Here is a 25,987-nt window from a genome sequence, read left to right as displayed (position 1 = left end):
TCAGGGTATACTAATCCTTACACAGACTAGGCATATTACAAATCTGAGTTCACCCAAAAAACGCAATGTCCCAGACGGTGCTTCTTTTTTTGAATGGCTTACTTAACAACTGTTTACAAAATCTAACTAATGGCATAACAGTTACCCAAATAGAAGGTCACATTATCCTGCATAAAGTGGTTGGCGGCCAGTATACTGTGTGTCTGCTCTCACAATCTATCGCCCTAAGGTATATTTCACAAGTCAAGCCCAGACTGGCTGGAGACTACCCTAAAAAGGACAGTAAGCACCTCTTACACATTAAAGTAAACCGATTGATTTTCGCATGGACAGAGCAAAGGTTTCTCTTTAATTATATGAATAACATTAGGTGGGAGGAGCTTTTTCAGCTTAATGAATTCTAATCATAGGATAAGGGATTAACAAATTGGCCCCAGGATTGTGTCGGGGTGGATGCCACCTGAGGCAACAAGTTTTTGACATGGACAATCCAGCCTTTCATGGTTTCATCCCCTTCCATGAGAGCCACTGGCTAAGCTAGCCTCCTGACAGTCACACCCCTGATTAGCCCACCTTTCTAGAATTTCAAGAATTAAAATCAGCGGAATCTCCAAGCATCCAAAAGTTTGTTTAGTACTACTATGATATAATTCGCACTGTGATTTTTCATAGACGAGACCTATGGAAGAGAGGCCTATGAAGAAGAGACCTATCAAAAGACACCAAGGAATATTTATTAGAATTTTTGTCTCTAATAAAGTTTATCTTTCACCCACTGGCAAGTTATTTGCAGATAGGTCCCTTTGCATTCCAATACCACTTCCTAGGGAAGAGAGTGGTGTTGAAGTGCCTGGTAAGCTGTGTTCTTGAAGCACCAATTTGTGTTACTACTACAAGTGTAGCTAGTAGGCCACAAATTCACAACCCTTGTAAACTGGATTTTGGTTTCATTATTTACTCATATCTAATGAATGAGTGTGAATGAGTGTGTTATCAAGTAGCACTCTTACTTCAAACCTCCTTGTCACTGATCTCTGTTAGTTAGTAACACTGGGACTATTGCTAGTGTTCAGGTTTCAAGTTCTGTTGTTTGTGTCTCTAGGTTTCTAGCACTGCTAGCAGTTCAAAGTTGTCCTTAACCACTTCTGGACCGGAAGGTTTTTGCCCCCTTAATGACAAGGCCATTTTTTGCAATATGGCACTGCGTTAGTTTAACTGACAATTGCGTGGTCGTGCGGCGCTGTACCCTAATAAGTTTTATGTCCTTTTTTCCCACAAATAGAGCTTTCTTTTGTTGGTATTTGATCACCTGTGCGATTTTTATGTTTTGCGCTATAAAGAAAAAAAAAATTCTGAAAAAAATAAAATATTTTTCACTTTCTGCTATATAACATTCCCAAAACAAATTTTTTCATCCTTTTAGGCCAATTTGTATTCTGCTACATTTTTGGTTAAAAAAAATCGCAATAAGCGTATTTTGGTTGGTTTGCACAATTGTTATCGTGTCTACAAACTAGGGGAAAGATTTATGTCATTTTTATTTATTTATTTTTACTAGTAATGGTGGCGATCTGCGATTTTTAGCGGGACTGCAACATTGCGGTGGACAGATCGGACCACTAACTTACATTTTTGACACTTTTGGGGGGACCAGTGACATTACTACAGTAATCAGTGCTAAAAATATGCACTGTTACTGTCACTGTTACTGTAATGACACTGTAAGTGTTAATCCAGGGGTGATCAAAGTGTTAAGTGTGAGTGGAGTTCTATCTGCATGGGGGGAGGGACTTGTGAAATCAGCACAGAGATCTGTGACCGTAAATGGGAGGATCACAGGCACTCTGTGTTCATTCCAGAGAGAACAACGGTCTGCTGTGTTTACAACAGCAGACTGTCGTTCTCTCTCAGCAGGGAGCGATCGCGGGTGCCCGCTGGCAATCGTGGCCGCCGGCCCCATGAATCAGCTTCCCCATTTTCTAATGGGGGCAGGTGCGCGCCTCCAGGAGCGCTCCCGCGAACCGCCATACAGGTACGACGCAGCTTAGCCAGCCTTCCGCAGTTTATCTGCGGCTGGCGGCCGGCAAGTGGTTAATACTGGCTGTAATATCATACATTACTGTATATTACGTTTTAAAAACACTGCCATCTGAGTCAAAGATATAGCACACTCCGTTGGCCTGGAGAACAACAGTTCTTTGTGCTAGGATACATTTTTTTCTGCTCGCTACTGTCATACTGACTGTAGGGCAGGAGAAACATTGGAGAGAATGTGCTTTTATCTGACACCTCCTTTTATCTGACAGCTCCCTTTTTGTGCTCCTAATCATAAAGGGGTTCTCTGCTATGAGTAACTTACGGTTTAGAGACTTTGTTTTTTATACAGATTTTTTTATGCTGTTTTTTACTCCGACTAAAATCTGGCTGGGCAACATCCTTTCTATTCCAAACAACAATGTACACACCGCTCAGGCAAACAAAGATTCAGCGCATTGCTGCAGGTGCTCCCCCCGGCTCACCACTGCTGATAGCAGATATATTGAGAAAGAAGATGTCCGCACACTTCAGCTAGATGAATGCTTGTAAAAATTATTTATTTGTCGCTGTGCCAGACAGATGTAACAGAACAAGGTTGATGCGTTTCACAGAAACCTATCATGCTTGTTGGTTGTTAACAAGGAACAAGGTTGATGCGTTTCACAGAAACCTATCATGCTTGTTGGTTGTTAACAAGCACGATATGTTTGTTTGAAACGCGTCAACCTTGTCCTGTTACATCTGTCTGGCACGATGACAAATAAAGAATTTTGACAAGCATTCATTTAACTGCAGTGTGCGGCCATCTTTTTTTATTGATATAACCTCCTTTTTAGGACTGGGGCTGATTAACCAAGGGCATGTTTTTTTCACTTAGTCCAATTAAATGTAAAGTTTTTTTTTATTTTTTTATTTTAAAAGAAAGAGATGTTTTTTTTTTTTTTTTTTTTTTTTTTTTTTTTTTAGATTCATACTTACCTAGGTGGATGCAGCATCGGTCCAATGTTGCATCTGTCTCCCAGCGCCTCTAACACTGAGACCGAGCGATTGAAAACTGCCAATCGATTCTGACAGCTCCATGAGCAGGGAGCTGCTGTCTGTCAGTCACAGCTCCCTGCTCTGCCCTCTCCTCACTCATTGGAGTGCTGGGCTGTGGAGGGGGCGGCAGCGGCCGGCTCAGGCTCTCAGCGGTTCACTGAGAGGCTGAGCCGGATGGCGGTCCAGGCATTTAGGCGGATCGGGACTCCGTGGTCATGATGACGCCGAAGCCTGGACCCGCTCTGTGACGTCAGCAGAGAGTAGACTTCAGTCCACTCTCTGCTGAAAATGGGTTACAGGAATGCAAAATGAACTGCACTCCTGTGATCCACAAACAAGCTTTGGCTGTACTTCCTTAATACAGAGTGCAACTTTTAGGATTGACTCTAAAGCTGGCCATAGTTGGATCAAAATTCAGCTGATTTTTGCCTTGGTGACTATTTGGTTTTTACTGATAGGGGAGTCAGGGGCCCCCTATTGCTGGTCAGAATACTTACCTGTTTATCTCAGGCTTCCTTAAAAGAGAAGTAAAGGAATGTTTTTTTTTATTTTTTTATTTTTTTTTAGAATCCTACTTAACTAGGTGGATCCAGCATGACTCCGATGCTGCATCTGTCCCCGCCAGCTCTTAAGGCCCGTACACACGATAAGAAAATCTGTAGGGAAATTTCGTCCAACGACCGATCTGCCGATTTTCGGATTGTTAGTATGGTGCTTTGGACAACCGACTCCAACTTTTCGTCCGACAAAATCCTGATGTGCAGGCTATATAATTTTTGTCAGGTGATAATGTGGGGTGCGCTGACAACTCAAAGCTGCTACCTGAACTGTGTATAGTGTTAAATTAGTGAAAAATTATAGGTGCGCTAATAATGGTTCAACAGTGCACAAAATATATATATACAATAAATAGTGCAAATTAATAAAATACAATTCATAAATATATAAATAAGGGACCAAAGTCCAAAAAGTGAGAAATTCCACTATGTACAATGACACCACCTATGTGTGTAGTGTATAAGGTGAAACAAATCCCAATGGTAAATCCAAAATAAAGTCCAATAATAATTTTCCACCAAGTGCTGAAAATCAAATTGGATTAAAGGTGCTGAATCCGGTGCTCTGTGATGAAAAGTCCCACCACCATTTAGCTTCCCTCCTTACCAAAGGTATAAAAGTTGAAGGCAGAAAGTGATCTGACTATAAATGGTAGGTGGTGTCATTGTACATAGTGGACTTTCTCACTTTTTGGACTTTGGTCCCTTATTTATATATTTATAAATTGTATTTTATTAATTTGCACTATTTATTGTATATATATTTTGTGCACTGTTGAACCATTATTAGCGCACCTATAATTTTTCACTATATAATTTTTGTCGTCCGTCAAAACAACGTCTGATTTTCGTCTCATTAGTACAGATTTCCACTGAAAAAAATACTAGGTATGCTCAGAGACGAAAGAACACATACAAAACAATCCAGCACATGACATCACTTCTGAAGTAGAATTCTGTCCTACGGGAAAATTCGTATGAAAATAACCTCTTCACTTTCCACATCAGACACGCATGCCACAAAAAACGGACGACAGATCGTTCGATAATCTGATTGTGTGTACGGGGCTTAAGACTGAGCAATGAACAATCGAACACCGCCAATCACTCAGTTCTCAGAGCTCAACTATCATTTACCAGCTGAAAATGGTTTACAGGAATGCAAAACGAACTGCACTTCTGTGATCCATAGGAGAAGTACAGCCAAACAAGCTTTGGCTGTACTTCTCTTTGCTTAGGGAATATGTTTTTAATTTTGGGAAGGTTTAGGTTAACCTCCTGGATAAGCAAATATTGGCTAAACACAAGAGTTATATGTAAGCTTACTTGTATGTCAGTGTGCTTTATGTATTTTTTTCTGTTTTAGCAGTAATCCAGCACAAACTGTTTTCTTTTTTACAAGAGCTTCCTGTTATCAAGACTAGTTACTTCAACTATCTCTCATTGTGCATGCTAATTAGTCTTGTATTCGCCCCCCTCCTGTAGTTTTCTGCAGGCAGACTGTAATGGATGCATCTGCTAGGCTCCTTCCACAACTCTGCTCTTTGCACAGGTTAGGTGCAAGATGGTGGCAATGTCACTGTTATTTACATAAGGTAATAGCTGAGTTTATTTAGTTCACATAAAATGTTTTTAATCTTTTGTGGCTATTGAGGGATATATTTAAATGAGGCTTTTTGTATAAGAGTTAAGCTGTAAGTGAGGGTTAATTGTTAGGGAAGGTCAAACGTTATCTTTCACGGTTAGCCTTAGTGTTATGTGTTGGCGAAAGGGGTCAAAGTTGTGGTTTGTGTAAGGAGTTGGGTCAAGGTTTGAGGTAAGGGAAGGGTTTAATGCTAGGGTGCACTTTATTGTTAGGGATAGCATACTGTTGGGTACATTTAAGGAACACAGATTATTCCTTTTCAGCAGGGAAAGCCCTGCACAGAGAACTACTCTGTTGATCTCCCAGCACCGAAAAAATAACCCACTAGTTAAATTCCACCTTCAAAGCCAGCAATATAAATACTACCTTACAATTCTAAAATACATAAATACAGTTCACTCACAGTTCTACTATTTCTCTATTCCTTTTCAGACCATCGTGCAAAGTTTTTTTTGCAGAAGATCCAATAAAGATTGTACGTGCGAAGGGACAGTACATGTTTGATGAAAAAGGCGCAAGATACCTCGACTGCATAAATAATGTGGCTCATGGTAAGTCCATCAATAAAATATAAGAGAGAGTAAGTCAATATACACATATGTATAATAGATTGTATAACACAAATGTAAGAGGCTCTTTGTATGATCTTATTGGATCATTGTGGGTTTTGGCAAAGCAAACCTATGAATAATGTATTCTTTTCTTCCAGTTGGGCATAGTCATCCAGAGGTGACAAAGGCTGCAGTGAAGCAGATGGAGGTATTAAACACCAACTCCAGGTTCTTACATGACAACCTTGTCCAGTTCGCTGAACGTCTGACTGCCACCCTGCCTGAGAAGCTGTCAGTTTGCTACTTTGTTAATTCTGGGTATGTCTATCTTTTTCTCATTGATTATGTACCATTAGATTATTATTTTTTTTTTAAATATATATTAAAAAGGAGTTCCAGCCTGTAAAAAAAAAGAAAACATTTAAAGTCATCAGCTACAAATTCTGTAGAGGCTAGCGTTTCATATATGGACACTTACCTGTCCAGGGATCCCACGATGTCAGCACCTCAAGCCAATTCATCCATCGGCTTCGGGTGCAGGTGCTGGCATTGCAAGTAAGGTAAACCAGCAGTGAAGCCTGCGCTTTCTGAATGGTCCCGTCATCTTCTGGGGCACACACAGGTCCCAGAAAGCAGCAGGGGGATGGAGGGGCCGGGCATGATGCAGATCGCTGTGCGGTGATCTTACCAGGAAGTGGGAGTGGGTACCTGCCCCCTCCCTCCCCACAAAAGGTGCCAAATGTGGTAGTGCAGGGGGGGGAGGGGGCGAACAAGCGGAGCTCCCCCTTTTGGTCAGAGCTCCACTTTAAGGCTGTCAAAATAGATTCAAATGGAACTGTCAAAAAAGATATTTAAAGCTGAAGTATAATTTTTCTTTTTTTGGGGATGGAAAACCATTAGTTATGTGTAATGTTGTGTATCCCATTACTAGGGATGATCGAACGGTTCGGGTCGACCATCGGTTCGACCCGAACATTGACTGTTCGAAATTCAGCCGAATTCCGAACTTTTTGCTGAAAAAGTTCGGAATTTGGCTACCAGAACCGACCAAAATGCAATGGGACAGGAACTGGGCTTTAAAAGCCCGTGATTGGACCAGAACCATCAGTAAAAGCCAATTGAGGGGGCCGGAGGATGCTAGGAATTTGATTGGAGTGACTAGGGGGTCCAGAGGCCAATCAGTAGTGAATACGCCCCCCAGTATATAAGATAGCCCCGCCAAATCTCTAGCATTGTAATACAGGGATGTGGAATAGAGTGGAAGCAGTTTTGTTACTCCTGCTTCAAAAGTGTCATTTAGCAATTATTAGTGTGAGGAAAGGGATATCTAGTGTAGTTAGGGTACTATTTTCCACTATAGTTAGATTTAATAATCTAGTTTCTGTAGGGAAAGTGTTAACTGTCAGGGTGACTGTAGTGTAGTGTAGGGTTAACTGACTCTGACTGCTATGGCAGGGTGACCAAACCCTTCCATGTCAGGGTGACCACCATAGAAAAAAGATTGTTTGTCTTAGAATTGCAGTAGAGTAGGATAGTGGCTTCGCTACTTTCACACCTGGCTGTTTTTGTTGCAGGCGTTTATTGGGCTTTTTTGTGGATGTCTTTGGAGGCAGACATGACATCTGAACTTCTGTGGAAGTATATATACACATACACATATATAGGTGTGAAAGTAGCAGAACCCTATGCCTGCGCTAATGAAATTATTTGCAGGCATAGGGCTTCGCTCCTATCACACCTATGTGTGTATGTGTATAAATACATATATGTGTGTGTGTGTATATATACCCCTATACAGAAGTTCAGATGTTATGCCTGCCTCCAAAGACGCCCAAAAAATGGCAAAAAAAAAACCGCCTGCAACAACACACCTGGGCGTTTTTGTTGCAGGCGTTTTTTTGGGCGTCTTTGGAGGCAGACATAACATCTGAACTTCTCTGTAGAGGTATATATACACACACACACATATATGTATTTATACACATACACATATATAGGTGTGAAAGTAGCAGAACCCTATGCCTGCGCTAATGAAATTATTTGCAGGCATAGGGCTTCGCTCCTATCACACCTATATATGTGTATGTGTATAAATACATATATGTGTGTGTGTATATATACCCCTATACAGAAGTTTAGATGTTATGCCTGCCTCCAAAGACGCCCAAAAAATGCCCAAAAAAAACACCTGCAACAACACACCTGGGCGTTTTTGTTGCAGGCGTTTTTTTGGGCATTTTTTGGGCGTCTTTGGAGGCAGACGTAACATCTGAACTTCTGTGTAGGGGTATATATACACACACATATGTGTATTTATACACATACACATATATAGGTGTGAAAGTAGCAGAACCCTATACCTGCGCTAATGAAATTATTTGGCCTAAGGGCTCTTTCACACAGCCCGTCCGTCGGAAGGACTCAGTTTATCTCAGAGGGGGATTGATCCGCCGATTCCCCGCTGAGCAGGAGGATGACAGCAGTTCTCCGCACTGTGTGCGGAGACACAGCTGTCAGTTCCCCATACATCTAAATGGGGGAATCGGATGGGAATGGACCGTCGGTCCGTTCTTGTCCGATCCCATCCGCTGGACAGATGCAAAATAGGGTTTCCATCCGTCCAGATTTGACGGATCGGATGTGAGCGGACATGTCTCTGCTGACATCCGATGCCCCATAGGGATGCATGGGGGGACCGTTTAGATCCACCAAAAAACGGACAGGCGGATCTGAACGGTCCGCATGTGTGAAAGAGCCCTCATGCACACTGGACGTTATCAAAACTTCATTAGAAAGCTGTAGCTGTATAAGGAGTTTTTCAGCATTTTACAGTAGCGTTTTTCTGCGTTTTTTTAGCTGTAGCGCATTTTAGTAAAACTATACTCACACAAATGCTTATGGCACAAAAACTTTGATAAATGCTGAATAGCTCTTGTGTTTTTAAGCTTTTATCAGAGTTAGAGCGTTTTTACAGCCCACAACCCACTAGTTCTGGGTTTTTTTCCAGCCAGAAAACGCCCCTGCCAAAAACTGCTGATAACAGCTTATGTGTGCCTGCACAAATATGATAACATGCTGGGGGGTTACTGGCTGTAGGAAAAAACATATGATGCCAAAAACAACAGCTGTAAAAACGCTCTAAATCTGATAAAAGCTTAAAAACCCTGCAGCTATTTGGCGTTTGTCAATGTTTTTGAGCCACAAGCTTTTGTGGGAGTATAGTTTTGCTCAAAAAACCTAAAAAATGCTACAGCTAAAAAAAGCTGAAAAACGCTACTGCAAAAAAGCTGAAAAACCCCTTCTTACGCTACAGCTTTCAGAGTCACTGATGATCAGTTGCTATGGGTTCATGTGCTTTACTATTATGCCTTATGTCTTATGCCTGTAAAATGAGGCAGAACAAACATGGCACAAACAGTCAAAATTCTAAGCATTAATCATTATATATGAGTCAAGGCCCCTTTCACACATGCGGACCGTTCATTTCATCAGTTCAGTCACGTCAAACTAGATGAAGTATTCATCCGTTTTTCAGCATTTTTTTTTTACATACACTACCAATGCAAAAATGAATGAAAAAATTACCATTTATCAGTTTACATCTGTTTTCCGTCCGATCCGTTTTTTTAAACGGAAGAAAAGAGGGTCCTTTCACATAGGCTTTCGGCCCGGCAGACTCTGTTTTGCTCAGCGGGGATCGATCCACCGATTCCCGCTGAGCAGGCGGATGACAGGTCCATCTCTGCTCACTGTGCAGAGACAGACCTGTCAGATCCCCGCTCTCCTCTATGAGAGATCGGATGAAAACAGACCGCCTGTCCGTTTTCATCCGATCCTCCAGACGGATGGAAAATAGGGTTTCCATTCGTCTGGATTTCACGGACAGGATCGGATTGGATAGCAGCGGGTGTTAGTGGCGATGTCACCACTGACATCCGCTGCCCCATAGGGGTGCATGGAGCATCCGATCAGGTCCGCCTGAAAAAATTGACAGGCAGACCTGATCAGAAATGTTATATGAATAAAGCCGGCACACGAAAAGTCTTCTTCCAAGTGAAATGCTTTATTCCAACATGGATAGCGGTGACAACATGACAGAATCTGACGCGTTTCGCCTTCCTCATAGCATGACCTGATCAGAAAGCCCGTGTGAAAGGACCCAAATAGAGCTTTGATCAGTTTAAAAAAAATATGGATGCGGAAGTATACTGATGTAAATGAATGATCATCCATTTACATCCGTTTTTTCATTGAGATGCATTGATGTCCGTTTTTCATTCGTCAACAGATGGATGAAAAACGGACAAAAGGACATCTTGTGTGACAGGGGCCTAACAAATATAACAAAAATATTTAAAGCCTAATTTACAAGTACACTGGAAACAATATACATTCATTTACATGTGTTTTTTTATAGGTCATTTCTAAACACATATACTTTAAATGCATGCAATGATTTTAAATGGTATAATTCACACTGTCCATGGAATTTAATAAATCCCTACTGACACTTTTCTGCCACTATGACCCTTTAATATGTCAGGCTCCAGATTCCAAAATCCCTGCTGCCTGTTTCGTTAATGTAGAAATCAAGGTGCTTTTTTGTTTTTAAAATCCAAGTACTGCCTGCACTGACATTTGTCACATGGAATTCCGAAGAGTGTTTTCTGAATTCCCCTGTGTGTGTTTTCCTGTGTTTAGGTATGCTCACTATAGCCGTGTTTAGAGAAGATTGACTTCTGTGCATCCAAGGGGCAGATTAGATGCTCTAAGCTTGTAAACGCAAGTACATTTAAAGATAGGTACATGTAAACACAAGTACATTATGCAGGGGAAAGTGATCTAGGAACCATAAAATGTATACTTCCCAGAGAATTTCCCCTTCATTTAAATAAACCAAACACAGAAGGCTGGTGTGAATGTAGCCTAAAAGTGCTACTTGCCAGCTGAGATCCAGCTAATAAATGGGCAAGGCTCTTCGTTGAACTACATATACCAGTGGTCAAAGAGAAGACCGCTACTCTATGTATGTTAAAGTAAACATACCTTTACCAGTACCTGTGCCTGTTATGTACATAGAACGTGAGGGGAAATTTCATCAAAAAACAATCTAAAACATAGTGGGATTTTAAAGGGCCAATGTGGAAGAGATGGTCACAAATAGAGCCAACATATTTTCATATTAAAAACCTATTTATTGAATCGCAAAAATAAAAGAGAGTTTACATGTAACCATATATAAAAGCATATGTAAGAACATGCTCCCTGTGGGAACTCTGATACAATATACCAAGTGGGTAACAGTGGTCTCTGTTGAGCACAGTCTATAGGTCCCCAGTAAGCCAATGCGTTTCGCACCAAGGCTTCCTCAGGGCCAAAGAGACCTTAAAGACTGTTGTTCCCATGAAGTCAGGGGCACAGCATACCATGTCCTAGGGCGGGCGTCGGGACTATCTAAGGCAGGGGCGGTCACCATCAAATAGTGTGTATATATAGGATAAATCACCATAGAACCACCAAATAACTGGAGAGTACAAATATCTGGATATTGAATTACTATTCAAGGTAGAAAGGTCCCCTTCTGAGCCCCAAGGTATAACATCCACAAGGGGGGAGAGAGTCTTATCACCTGAAGATATGGTTTGTATTTGTGACCGATCTTAGCTATACACCTTGACTCACATATTCAGCCTCACAGGGTAGGTGGTAGGTGCCAATGTAAATGGGTCCCAGGACATCAGGATGTCAGTGGCTCCCCTTGTATTTGCGTCCTCCACGAATGCCTGCCTCCTTACTCAACCTCACAGGGCAGGTGGTAGGTGCCAATGTAAATGGGTCCCAGGACATCAGGATGTCAATGGCTCCCCTTGTATATTTACATCCTCCACGAATGCCTGCCTCCTTATTCAACATCACAGGGCAGATGGTAGGTGCCAATGTAAATGGGTCCCAGGACATCAGGATGTAAGTGGCTCCCCTTGTATTTGCATCCTCCACGAATGCCTGCCTCCATATTCAACCTCACAGGGCAGGTGGTACGTGCCAATGTAAATGGGTCCCAGGACATCAGGATGTCAGTGGCTCCCCTTGTATATTTACATCCTCCAATGGCTCCCCTTGTATATTTACGTCCTCCACGAATGCCTGCCTCCTTATTCAACATCACAGGGCAGGTGGTAGGTGCCAATGTAAATGGGTCCCAGGACATCAGGATGTCAGTGGCTCCCCTTGTATTTGCATCCTCCACGAATGCCTGCCTCCTTACTCAACCTCACAGGTCAGGTGGTAGGTGCCAATGTAAATGGGTCCCAGGACATCAGGATGTCAGTGGCTCCCCTTGTATATTTACGTCCTCCACGAATGCCTGGGAAATTTCATCAATAAGAACACAGACAGCAATGAAAAACCTGACACATTCAATCCTTATCCATGCCATCTAAAAGGAAACCAAAATTTGGGCTGAAGTTTAACTTTAAAAATAATCAGTTATTGTTGCTCAGTGCCAAAACAATTTGCAAGCATACTGCTATAGTTGTATATTGTCAGGGTGGTACTTGTCAGTGCTAAATACTCTGGGTAATCACTATTTATTTTTTCTCTGGGAATGCAGCAAGCTCTCTACTAACCTTCCTCCAATACTGCAGAAGGTTAGCAGAGAGCTAGCTGCACTGTATATGTGTTTACTTTGAACAGCCAGTTATGTGCAAAGAACACAAATGGACGATTGCAGTAAATACAGCTGCACCAGACTAAAGTGAAATGTACCCCTCCAATAAAGAAACCCCAGGAATCAAAATGAAACTTGTTCAATAGGCCTTGGGAGGCTATGGCCATCATTTCTAATGGATCTCATATATCGTATCATATGCTGCAAAAATACAACTATTCTTAACAACTCAATTTATCCTGCAAAAATATGTATATTTCCAATGCTTAGTATTTGTTAAATAGGTAAAAGGTTTTAAAAACAGTTTAACATTTGCAATACATACTGTATATAAGAACAAAGAACATGATAAGTAGCTATCAGATAAAATCAGAGAAAATAACTTTGCACTATTGGAATATCCAATGCATTACAAGGGCCACGTAATGTCTAAAGTTTATAAAATGCTAGACACAAAACATATATTGCAGTCACTTAAAAAAAAAAAAAACAGTAAAGATACATGGTTATTTTAGTGTGGTAAAATAATGTTCCTCGTGATAAGAACACGCAGAGATGGTAAATCGGTCACTAGTTACAAAGGGCATCAAGTCTAGGGAAGGAAAAATTCAATCAATCAAATTCTAAGAGGAAGGGTGGACTTGCACTTGTTCTTCTATTATGCAGAGAGGAAAAGATAAGAATGCCTGTAGATTTACTATTGGTTCCTTTTTTATATATATAATATATATATATATATATATAATTTGTGGCTCCCAAACCCCCACTAATGCTTTGTGCTAAAAAAAAAAAAAAAAGTGAAAAATCTGAAAAATCAAGTAACATTAGCAATTTCCAAACAAACAATATTTTCAAACTGCAGATACCACGTTAAAGTGGAGTTCCACCCATTTTAATAACTTGGATTACATAGATGTATGTAATCCCCTTTAAAACTACTTTTACCAACGGAAACTTTTTTTTTTTGCTAGTAAATACCTTATTTTCTTCTTTATTTATCCTCTCCTCACTTCCGGGTCCGGCCGCCAATCGGCGATTACGTCATTCGGCGATTCGCAGGGGGTGCTGGGATGTATCTCATGGCATGAAATCTCGCATTATTACACAGGAGTTCTGAGCTGTACTGTTTGTATTGAGGCCCCGCCTCTGCCCCGCCTCCTCTCAGTGAGCTGTACTGTATGTATTGGATTGAGGCCGTGCTCTGCCCCGCCTCCACCCTGACTCCTCTCAGTGACCTCAGTGAGGATATAATGCTTTCAGTCCTCGCTCACTGAGAGGAGGTGGGGCGGAGGCGGGGCAGAGCACGGCCTCAATACAAACAGTACAGCTCAGGACTCCTGTGTAATAATGGGAGATTTCAGGCCATGAGATACATCCCAGCACCCCCTGTGAATCGCCGAATGACGTAATCGCCGATCGGCGGCCGGACCCGGAAGTGAGGAGAGGATGAATAAAGAAGAAAATAAGGTATTTCCTAGCAAAAAAAAAAAGTTTCCATTGGTAAAAGTAGTTTTAAAGGGGATTACATACATCTAAAGTTACTAAAATGGGTGGAACTCCACTTTAAATCCTAAATTCATTTTCTATGTACCAAGAAGCCCTTAGATCCCTATTAGCTACTGTGCCTGGGCTAGCTTTGACTTCTGTCTTGACTTAACGCTTAGTGTTTCCCTTTCTAGGGCTAATAATCATCACCAAGCTTTTACCGGTCCAATACAAGGAGTGTCAACTGGCCCTCGCACCGGGTTAATGGGTGGGTGGGGTGGGCATCATAAAAGGCTTGCAAAAATGCAGGTGTCACTCCTACCTCCTATCAGTAGGAATACCAGTACATACACTTTAAGAAAAACTTGTGATTTCTCCAGTAAGGGCAAAGCAACAGGTTTACTTCAAGGCCAGGCAACGCATACCCACCTTACTTTTATATCCATGCCACTCACTACTTTTAGCAGCTGGGAGCAAGAAAAGAAGCATTGGGATGTTGCTCTGGTTAGATCTTACACAGGGCTGAGTAGTCTCTTCCCACCCTGAAGTGGCAGTACTGGGGCAATCAGAATTGTCACATGAGAGGAATGGGAGTGAGTCACATGATTCTCCATACCCAGAATTACAGGGTTTTTTTTAACTCCTAAATTAAAGTAAACTTTTTTTTTTTTTCATTTTGAATAAAGTAGGGGAGGGTAAAACTGCTATCAGTGTGTTTTTACATTGTGTGTCTCATTATAGGAAGAGTTCACTTCACTTTCTGTCCCATAGGCTCAACAGGAAGTGAGAGGATATCTTTCAAATGAGAGGGAGATGCCATCTTAGTCAATTGTCATGGGTACAAGTGTACCCAAGTAAAGAAGTCCCTCTCTATTTCTGTTCTGGCAGCAACTCTACATTTTGGATTTACCCTCGCTTTCATTCCTGGGGACATTGGTAAACAGGACAATTAGAGAAAGTTAATGTCCCTAATAAGGATTGATGCAGTAATAAACACCTGACAGTGACTCTAGCCCCTTGCTATGGTAATTCAATCTTAACAAATAAAGTTTTGCTGTTCGCTATACTTTAAAGCATGGGTGTCCAACCTTTTGGCTTCTCTGGGCCACATTGAGTGTAGAGAAATTTTCTCGGGCCGCATATAAAATATATACTATAGTTAAGATATACAAGTACTAAAAACGCTGCCGTGCCCTTCCTGCGCCACCGCGCCCCATACCCCAGCACTAATTTAACACAGCTAGAGGATGATCAAATGAAATGGAATCAGTATACAGAGGTTTACTTCTTCTGAGAGTTATTAAAGGAACATTCTAACCACCATGACCACTTCAGTGATTTGAAGTGGTCATGGTGGTAGGAGTCAGAAACACTGCACATGCTGGGATATTTACAGTTATGTGCGGGGGGATAGTTGCACCCCTAGCACATATGACTTAGGCAGCCAGAAAAAGGTCAGGTCACTAAACAGTTAGTTGGAAGCCGCTGTGGCCGTGCCCCCGACTCGACTTCCTTCCTCCCCAGCAAAAAATAAATAAAAAAGTTGTCAGGTGTCAGGGGGCAGTGGGCCGCATTGCCTGTAGTTCCGGGCCGCATGCGGCCCCCGGGCCGCAGGTTGGACATGCCTGCTTTAAAGTAAACTTGTTACATGCCCTGCATGGGAAAAGCACAGGTTTATGTAAAGCCACAGTTGCACAGCAGAACTGCAGTGAAAATCAGTTACATATTATTTGATATGTCTATTCTAACAGTTTACTTATAATGGCGTGTTTTCATAAACTGCAATTGTGTCCTAAGTGTCATATGTTTAATCTTTCCTGCAGGTCAGAGGCAAATGACCTCGCTCTTCGCTTGGCACGACAGTACTCTGGCCACTTTGACATAATAACCCTTGATCAGTAAGTTCAACGCTATGTTACTAAAGAACATTGACTCTTGAGTCTAAAATTCTTTTAAATGTCATGGTAGTCATTATATATTAAAAAACTATGTTTTAAATATATTTGAATATAAGTTTTAGATAAGTTTAAGATATGGTCATTTAGAACTTGTTTTGCATGATTTTATATATTTCCAAAGTCAATAGCGAATAAATTAAAAACCTACAATGACCTAATATTTGTATAGAAGAATGCTGTAAGTGTTAAACAATACAGGCAAATACTAGTTAGTATTACTTGGACACAAAGTTCTCTAAAAAAAGATAAAGCACCAAACAGACGTCATCATTTTATCATGGGAACTTGTCATTTACCATATCTTTTATATACTTCGGGTCACAGTATGACAATATTTTGTGTAACAATGGATTTTCTTAGACCACACGGCGTACACTATTACTCTAGAATAAAATAGCTATGGCAAACAACATAACATTGGGAATAAAGTGTTACTAGACCCAGACCCTGCAGTCACTATATCTGGTCTCCCACAGTACACAGAACATGGAAACGCAATAGTTTTAGTAAATATAAACTGCTAAATACCTTTTCTCATCAGCAGTATATAGCAGTCTTGTGACTTCTATCAGTGTCTGGTTAAAGCTTGTAGGAGGAGTTTTCATTCTCCTCTGATTGTCCTATGAGGCTTTAAGACCTCTGACAGTGCTGATTGGCCCTGTGGCTGATCACATGCACTCTCCCAAGAAAAAGAAATATCTAGCAATACACACCAAACTGAGCAAGTTCAGCTTGTCCCCAAGGCTCTGTTCTATCAGGGAATAGTTTGGGGACGGTGGAAGAAGGGGAGGATTAGAGACGACAGGATCAAACAGCATTTTTACACAATGCAGAGGATTGCAGAGGATTAACCCCTTAGGTTTCACAGTGAGTATAACAAGCATGCTTCACTGCATATAAAACTGATTTTACTGTTGTGGGTTTAGTAACACTTTAAGGGTAAATTCTTATCATAGGCATAGTATTGTTTTTATCACATCTTAATCATACACCATTGTAATGTTGTCATTCTTTGCTTTAGTGCTTACCATGGTCATGTGACGTCTCTGATTGACATAAGTCCATATAAATTTCATCAACTTGGAAAGGAAGCCAAGAAAGAATATGTTCATGTGGTAATTACTCTTTATTCTTTAAAAACAATCCTGTAGTTTATATTATTGGTATAATTCTATTTTTTAGGACATTAATAGGCTCTTAAAACAGTTAATATTACTGGGTACTCTATCAATGTGTAATTCAAATTTTATATATCAGCATGAGATCCTATTGATGGAATATGAATGTTTAAAGTCAGAACGTTCACTTAAAGGGGATCTTCTCTCTCAAAAAGCCAGGACTCCCTCCCCTGTTACCCATCACCTACTGTCAAGCTGGGTTCACACTGGTGTGATGCGGGAAACCCTGCGAATCCCGCATCACACCTGAATTACAGATGGTTCAGACTGATATCTGCAAACAACTAATCAATGTAAAGTTAATGACACACCCAGACTGGTTTGCAGATCACAGTGGGAACAAGCATGCAATCCGATTCCAGTGCTGACCAAAAAAGAGTCCTGTACCATTATGGTCTGAATGCAATGTAAATTCAGCCATAAAAACTGTATGGCTAAATGCACATGGCACAGACATTGCATGTAATCTGAGATAAGAACAATGTAGGGCACTATAAAAGTCCATAAAACTAATAGTATTACCCCTGTGACCACGTCCATTTGGACGAAACACATCAGAATAACTATTTTGGCACTAATGTCCCGGCTGCTGTGCGATTCAGCAGCATTGTGAGTGATATGTGACTTGTTTTTTGTATGATAGCGTTTTTATGGTTGCTTTTAATAAACTTACTACACTATGATTGCACCTCTGGCTCTGGCTGAGCTGCTTCATTCCTAGTTGGATACAGGTGTGGTGATTCAGTGGAGGTCTCTCTTCCATCGGATATCCAGTATGATCCTGGAGTAAATACGTTTCAAGGCATTTCAGCTACTGTAAGGGTAGCCACACTATCTGGTGAGTGTCCAATCTTTCTGGTGATGGCGGTGATTCACGAGTGATGTTTAATACTGCACCTTCAAGTGATAGTCATCTCATTTAAGATCTACGTTTTGGACACTCACTTTTTTGGACTTTACATTTTTAGTTTTATGGACTTTTTTAGTGCGCTGCACTGTTCTTATCTTTTATTATTTATGTTGGGTATACCATTTTAGTGCTAGCTGCCTAATTCCAATGCAGTGCAGAAATGATAAAACTATACATTATTAAAAAAACAGCTGCCAAAATGTCATATGGAGAATCAAACAAATGACTGTTGTGGAGAAAATGCATCCTAAAAAGCTCAAGCTGGGTAGCTTTTTAGGATGCATTTTCTCCATAACAGTCATGTGTTTGATTCTCCATATGACATTTTGGCAGCTGTTTTCTTAATAATGTATTGTTTTATCATGATTTATGACAAGTCATCTCTCAATTTTTATCACTATAATACATGGTATGATCCAACTGCACCATTAACTAATGCATTTTATTACATGTATGTACAGTATCATTGCTATTATGTATTATTTTTTAATAATGTATTGTGTTATCATAATAATCTATGACAAGTCAGCTCTCAATTTTTGATCACTATAATACATGGTATGATCCAACCACGCGATTAACTAATGCATTTTATTACATGTATGTGTCATTGCTATTATGTATTTTGTCATTTTTTGATGCAACTTTTAATAAACTTGCTTTCCATACAATGTAATTACACCATGTTGCTGATCCGCCTGTATATATTAGAAACGTTTACGCTATAGTATGTGCCAGGTGTCTTCACCCACCTCATTCAAAGTCCCAACCTCCCCCTTGCTCTCTATATTAAAGGGGAACGCCTGCCTAAAAATGTAATATACTTTCCTACATATTTACTAAGACTAGTGGCAAAAGGATTAAAAACAGTTAATGTTGATTAAGAGAGTTTAGTTCCAATGTAAGCAGCTTTTTATGTATATTTGTTTTTCAACGCTTTCAATAAAATATTTGTACGCTGCAGGCTCCATCACCTGATACATACCGAGGAATATACAGGGAAGATCATCCAGACCCTGGAGCTGCATACGCTGGGGAAGTCAATAACATCATCAGAGATGCTCACCAAAATAATCGCCAGGTTAGTTGTGAAAACTTTCACTTTGCTAAAACATGTCATGTTCCATTAAAGTACAGCTAAAGGCTCCTGTGTGTACTATGTGATGCACAAGCCTCATGAAGTAAACATAAAACTTCCTTTACCTTCCCTGAGTTACCCAAATCCCCCTTCATTTGTATCTCACAGCATTTCTTCCCAGACACTGCAGTTTACAGTGGGAGCATTTCAGCAATAGAGGTAGTGCTGTCAATCAATAAAGCATTTGGCAGGGCTAAGTATAGCCAGGTACTGATTGTCAATCTACAAGCCTGTAAATCAGCAGTGACAAAGCTAATAGTTACATCCCTGACATATTTTTTTCATTCCACTGTAATTCAAATAAGCACAGTCTACATGAGAGTGGCAACTCTGCTCTAAAATCAGGAGCAGTGCAGAATCGTTGCCACTACACCACAGAGAGCTGCAATAGGTGAACTTTACTGGCAGGAATTAACTGTTTGTAGAACTTTACAAGAGAAAATTGCAAGTACAGATGTACCTTTACTTATTATTATTATTATACAGGATTTATATAGCGCCAACAGTTTGTGCAGCGCTTTACAATATGAGGGAAGACAATACAGTTACAATACAATTCAATACAGGAGGAATTAGAGGGCCCTGCTCGTTAGAGCTTACAATCTAGAAGGGAGGGTCAAGTGAAACAAAAGGCAATAACTGTGGGGGATGGGCAGATGGAGAAAATGAAAGTACAGTTGTTAGGTTTTTAATTTTCTAGAAACCTTATTTTCCCGGTTTGTCTTTTCAAATGGATTGTTCAGTGTCCTGTCCCTAAGCCAGGCCATTTCTGCAGAAATGTTTGAAAAGCAAAATGGAACTGAATTTACTTTTTGAACTGCTCTCTAAGGCATACTGTAAATTTTTCCGTGCATACTTAACACAGGAAAAGGTCCCACACATCTAAAAAAAACCATGAGGATATCCTGTGATCTCTTTTACTCCCCTAAGTATAACACTTTTATTGCCAAGGTCTTTGGCTCTAGAGAACAAAATAAAATAATCATTGGTTACTAGGATGGTTCATACAGTCCTGCCTCTGTCTTCTTATGTTGCAAAATTGCTTTTTTAAACATAACTTTCCAGTTATTTCTTTTTTCTCTGTTTTATATAAATCATTCAGACATCCAGGTCAACAACTAAATATTTGATATGGGTGTTTAAAGCTCAGGCTTTTATTGTCAAAAATTTCTTAACCGTTATTTATTCGATCATTTTAGAAAGCTTCAAAGCCCAAATGAACTTTCGGTATAAAGGGAAGCTCAGATCCCCCCCCCCCCCCCCCCCAAAATAAAAAAGTCAAAAGGTATAAATACTGTAGCTACTGAATTTTATTATATGGACACTTACCTGTCCAGGGATCAAGAGCTAAATCTTCAATGGCTTTAATGGCTGCTCGATTCACTTGATTAATTAAAGGGAACTGGCAGCTGAAAATTTCATCCCTGGATGATTCCTGCAGCTGTGTCCGTCAACCCGAGGACATCATATGACTTCCTACAAGTGAAGGTGGTTATCATGGGTTGTGTAGCACTAGATCTTTAATATTTATAGAATATGAAAACACATAGAAAATATCTACATACCTTTATAGGCTTGAAAAAACATTTACTGTAACGATAATGTCAATGTCTTGCAACTGTTCACACAGATTCTGTACAGAAAATAAAAGGCTTGGAGAGTTACAAACAAGCTCTGACAGTGGATGACTGGCAAGCCTACGGTCGATGCCTCCTGTAAAAGGCAAAAGAAACATATTCACCCTAATGATGTGTTGACCTGTGCTTTTAGCGCCCCTCCCCGACCACTACCCACTCTAGCTGCAGTGGCTGGTGGTGTACACATGGCTCAGCTATAATTCTTTACTTTGTGGACACGACAGGATTTTTACCCCTTTATACGCACCTATTCAAGTAAATGGCACTGCTCTGCAAGTGCCCTGCAACTACGCGCAATGCCCTGTTGGGTGAGCTTAGGCAAAATATCAGGGGTATAAACAGACCCCTAATGCTTTGTGTTTGAGACCGAGAAAGGGATTGAGGATATCTTTAGTCCCTTTCTCTGCAGCCTTAGCTGCACTGGAAAGTGAATGAACAGGAAGCACTTTCAACAGAGGTTTCCTGTTCATTTTCAAGAAAAAGCATAGTAAATAATGTTTACTACAGTTCAGTTATGAATGAACACAGTAATGATCAGTCCCAATCACTCAGTCTTCATTCAGGAAAGCAAGGGGCTGGTAAATATATCTATCCATCATCATATTTACTATCCCCTTTCTTTCTGGAATGAACACTCTTCATCCTGAACCTGATCTTCCTGTCCCCCACAGCAGCTGCAACCAGTGGGATGGAAAGGTGGGGAAGCCAGAAGCACTAGGGGGAGGGCACACATGGACAGGGGGGTTAGAGCAGAGAAAAGGAAGGGGGATGATCAGAGTGAAGGGGGAAGCAAATGCTGGAACTGATCACCCCTGTGGCTCCCCCTGTAGTAGATGAAAGCTGGCAGAAGGGAGAGGAGGAGATGCCAGTTACCCTGCAGGGGGAAACACAGTGATCAGTTTCAGCAATATGCCAGTGCACCTGGCCCTCCTGCTGGTCAGGTGACTGAGCACCCCTGTTGAACTGATGGGGCCCAGTACAGGAGGGCCATCCTGTAGCCATTAAGCAAAACTATGGCCTCCCATTGAAAATATATGTTCAGCAACACCTAATTATAAGTTAATCTGCACTTCCAGTTTTCCTATCCTCCCTGCATAGTCCCACAAATACCTATTGATCCTGGAGGCGAAATCCGCCTAATGCATCTTCCTGGGACTGTACTGCACTGCTCCTGAATTCAGTGCAAATGTGCCTCTCTTCTATAGGCCATGCCTGCTTGCACTACAGTGAAATGTGAAAATATTGCAGGGGGCAGAATTGTCACTGCAGTCACAATCTGCAGATTGTCAATCAGTAGCTGGCCAAACCTCACCCTGACCAATACTTTCAGGATGGACAGCACTTCCTTTGCTGCCGAGACTCTCCCACTGTGAGCTGCAGTGCCTGGAAGGGTAAGCATGTGAGACACAAAGGAGGATTTGGCTCAGTCAGGGGAGTTAAAAACATTTTTTAATTTACTTTATGAGGCTTTTGCATCACATAGTAGCTGAATTTGACACTTGTTTAAACTTCCATACAGGAGCCTTTGTTCTTTAATATCTTGTCGCTGTTGTTTTATGCTGCCCAGTATTACATTACTCCCAATGTCTGTAGAGGATGGCTGGTCTTTGATTAGAAAAAAACTACTGAGAAATGCTGGTGCTGTGAAGCATTACTTCATCCAGAAAATGGGAGCAGGGATGGATGATTTGATGTGTGAATTGTTCTTTCTGCCTTATAAACAGCTTTTGTCATGTAGGAAGAAAGACTGACATTCAGTTTACAAACAAAGGCGTGATTATGAAACAACAAGAAACGCTGCATTCATACTCTGGATTATGTTATTATTATGCTGTTATTGTGCTTTGCTATTCATATCTTTAGAGCGTGCGTACTCTGTAATTCATACCTCTTTTTTTAGTACAACCTTCATATCGGGCCATGATCAAAGTCCTTACTAATGGGCAGTTTTCTTTCTCCCTTTCTTTTCCTTCTTGCATATTTTAGGTTTTGATGGCAATGCCCAGTTGCTGAACAGGCTGTCATAAAGACTAGTGATCTCAGCTACCTTGGAAACCCTCCCATGCCTCTCTTGGAATATAGTGTATATAAGATTTATTGTACTACATACACACTTTGTTGATCAACTTTGTGATGCAAGAAAATACTAGCTGCTCCTTCTCTGATGCAAAATGTTCATAGAGAAAAAAATCAGTTTTAAAGGGACACTTTATGTAGTGTGTAAAAAGCAAAAGGGCTCATTTACATTTGAAAGAGTGATCCGTGGTTGATCTTTCTTCAGAGGACATTTTACAGGTGGTGAGGAAGTGTTATGCCGCCTCTTCACCACCTTTTTTAACTCTTAAAAGCCCACATCATTGCGCATAGCGTTCTTATTGCATGCCTTGAACAAGTCGTGTTTGGCAGCCAGTACTGCCCACCAAACACAACAGCGGGGATCATTTTCGCCATGCCACAATGCAAAGCATCATGGCCATGGCATGTGTATACCCCCCATAAAACGAATCTTGCAACTTAGGGGAAGCAATTGGGGGAGCATCAAGAATATAGCTGAACCGCATGTTTCAACCCTCCCCCCCAGCCGCAAGTGTAGAATAACTCTACCTATAACTGAATGACATTTGTGATTAAGACCCTAACTGAAGAGGATTGTTCAAAATTCTGTTGACCATCTGGATCTGAAATAATAAACTGTTGAATGGGTTGGCCTTTATCGGCCACAAATACATGATACAGAGAAAGTGGTTAGATCATGTTTAACTGCCTTTTCATTCCATATTAGGCTTAGCTAAGTGTCTACATTCAGAGAATGATGCATTATGCTGAACATGTGAAGTGGATAGAGCTCACATGGGGGCCATCTATGGTTTGGGCAAGTACTCCCCCAGTGGCATTCTTAGAGCTAGGCATGACTGCCTGGAAGCCATTTTGAAAGTGGGCAAGGTGAGAAGGTTACCAGGAGTGGGAGGCAGGCAGAAGAGTTGAGAAACATGGGTTTAAAGATCCAGTGGCTTACAGATAGGGCATTCACAGGATATAACTGCATGCCAGCACACTCATAGCTGCAAACCCTGCTACCTAGCAGATAGATATGCCCTTGCTCATGTCTCAGTGTGGCATTATTATTATACCTGACTGAATGTCAGTGTTCCAGCTGCCCTGCACTATGAGCTCACTGCATAACAAAGATCCACAAGGTTCCTATATGTAAGGGTCAATGGACTGGGTAGGTATTTTGCTGCTAAAAGAGTGCATTCAGGTGCTAACTGGCCTCTCCCATGGCTAAGGGGCTAAGCTTGTCCCACTGACAGAAAGATGTGTGAGAGGAGCACCAGAAATTCAATCCAAGGTGTCAGGACTGCCTTAAAGAGGAGCTCTCCGTCCCACTATGCTTAGCTGCAAAAATTGCTGTGAATCCTGCATGAAGCTGCATTTACAAAGCACAAAATGTGTCAATATTGCCTTAAAAAGGGTGACACAAGCACATCTATTAATAGCTGCAAAGGATTACTGTGAGCCCTGGGTGAAGTTGCCTTTAGAAGATTAAGAGTGTGTCAAGATTGCCTTAAAGAGGTAGACAGAAGCTCTCCTGCCCACTATTCATAACCACAAAGGATTGCTGAGGACCTGAGTGAAGTTACCATATCCAAGTTATTGCGAATACCTCAAGCTGCATTCCAATACTGTTGCTACCAACTGCATAAAGCCTTCCTCAGCATAAGGCAGGCCAACTTATGCTGCTGGCAAGGAAGAACAGAGAGGATAAGCTGGCACTTAATGTGTAGCCTGAGGCTTTGCCCCTGCTGGCCTTTCCTTTAAAGTAGGTAAGTTTACCATGAGTGGAGAAGAACCAGAGGAGCCAGGTAAGAAACCAGAGCAGGCTCTAGGAAGAAGTAATGAAAAGTCAAAAAAAAAAGGTGCGCAACTCAATAAGTAGAAGCAGCACTAGAAAAATATGTAAATGAAGTGAAAGTGGATAGTAATGCGCTTCAATAGTAAACCAACAATATTAATGTGTAAAACAATCAAATCTTGTAGGTGCAAAAATAGTGCACAAAATTGGAGGACTTCAGAATCATGTGTAAACAAAATACAGTTTATCAATTAAAGTCCATAATCAAACATGTGCAAATAATATGTTCAGTGGCGAGTCCACATTTAGATGGTGGCTGTGTTCAAATTCCAACGTAGTGAATGGCCTCTTACCCTGTGTTAGACAAAACAGAGCCTCCAAATAAACTTGACAATGTGATAATAAAATAACGCCCAGTGATAAAGATGGACTCTTACCAGAGATAATGGAGGTAAAAACTTCAAGCAAAGTAGGTAGATGATCCCGTGTTAGCAGGACTGAAGAGGTGGAGCACTCTCCTTGAGGATCCTCCAGATCACATCCACCCACAGCATCCAGAAAAAAACTTGGTGCGGCTCAAGATGAAATGGCCCAAAGATGCATTCCCAAAAGAAAGAAAAGGACTAATAATGCATTATCCTTTAAAACCAAATTTAATAAAGGCAAATACACTTACAGCAATCCAAGTTAAAAAGATGCAACAAGCTGAAGAACGTCACGGCCGTCTGCAGAACGGTATCGTGACAAAATGACAGCGCGACCAGCGCTGCTCCAGTCCCAGTAGACGACCCCTTGTGTGGAAACGTGTCGGCAGGAGCTGGTCGCGCTGTCATTTATTAGTCCTTTTCTTTCTTTTTTTACACTGTATTTTGTTTACACATGATTCTGAAGTCCTCCAATTTTGTGCACTATTTTTGCACCTACAAGATTTGTTTGTTTTACACATTAATATTGTTGGTTTACTATTGAAGCGCATTACTATCCACTTTCACTTCTAGGAAGAAGTAGCCTGCATGGCCTTCCAGGGACAGGTTCTCTTTGAGACAGCCCAGGTCAATGGCAGGTGTGGCTGAAATTGAACACCTGTCATTACCAGCAGAAGCATTATTGTACAGATTGCAAGGTCTTTTTTCTCTTTCTACATGTTAAAAAGCGTCTTTTCTCCACTTGTGGCCTCTGCATATCCAGTAATGGTGGCCTTGTCAGGCATGGAACCCTTCACGGGTTTTATATAAGACAAGGATGTTAGAACCCAGTTCTCTATCTTGCTTGGGGAGGTTTCTATCTGTCTCCTAAAACAGGACATCCTTTTTCAGTTTTTTGGTCTGCCTTC

At 41.0% G+C, this 25,987-nt stretch overlaps 1 protein-coding gene across 1 annotated transcript in view; it reads left to right on the top strand.

Annotated features, from left to right (window-relative positions):
- Positions 1-25,987, top strand: part of ETNPPL (ethanolamine-phosphate phospho-lyase) — a 61,693-nt gene that overhangs the window by 7,687 nt on the left and 28,019 nt on the right. The window contains exons 2-6 of the mRNA XM_082247586.1: positions 5,710-5,828; positions 5,987-6,146; positions 15,804-15,878; positions 16,960-17,053; positions 18,991-19,107. Of these exons, the coding sequence (XP_082103712.1) occupies positions 5,710-5,828; positions 5,987-6,146; positions 15,804-15,878; positions 16,960-17,053; positions 18,991-19,107 (565 nt within the window). The remainder of the gene's footprint in view (positions 1-5,709; positions 5,829-5,986; positions 6,147-15,803; positions 15,879-16,959; positions 17,054-18,990; positions 19,108-25,987) is intronic.

Source organism: Pelophylax lessonae (assembly GCF_965119305.1).
Source record: "Pelophylax lessonae genome assembly, chromosome: 1".
Classification (NCBI taxonomy): domain Eukaryota; kingdom Metazoa; phylum Chordata; class Amphibia; order Anura; family Ranidae; genus Pelophylax; species Pelophylax lessonae.
This window is presented reverse-complemented; position numbering and strand designations above follow the sequence as displayed.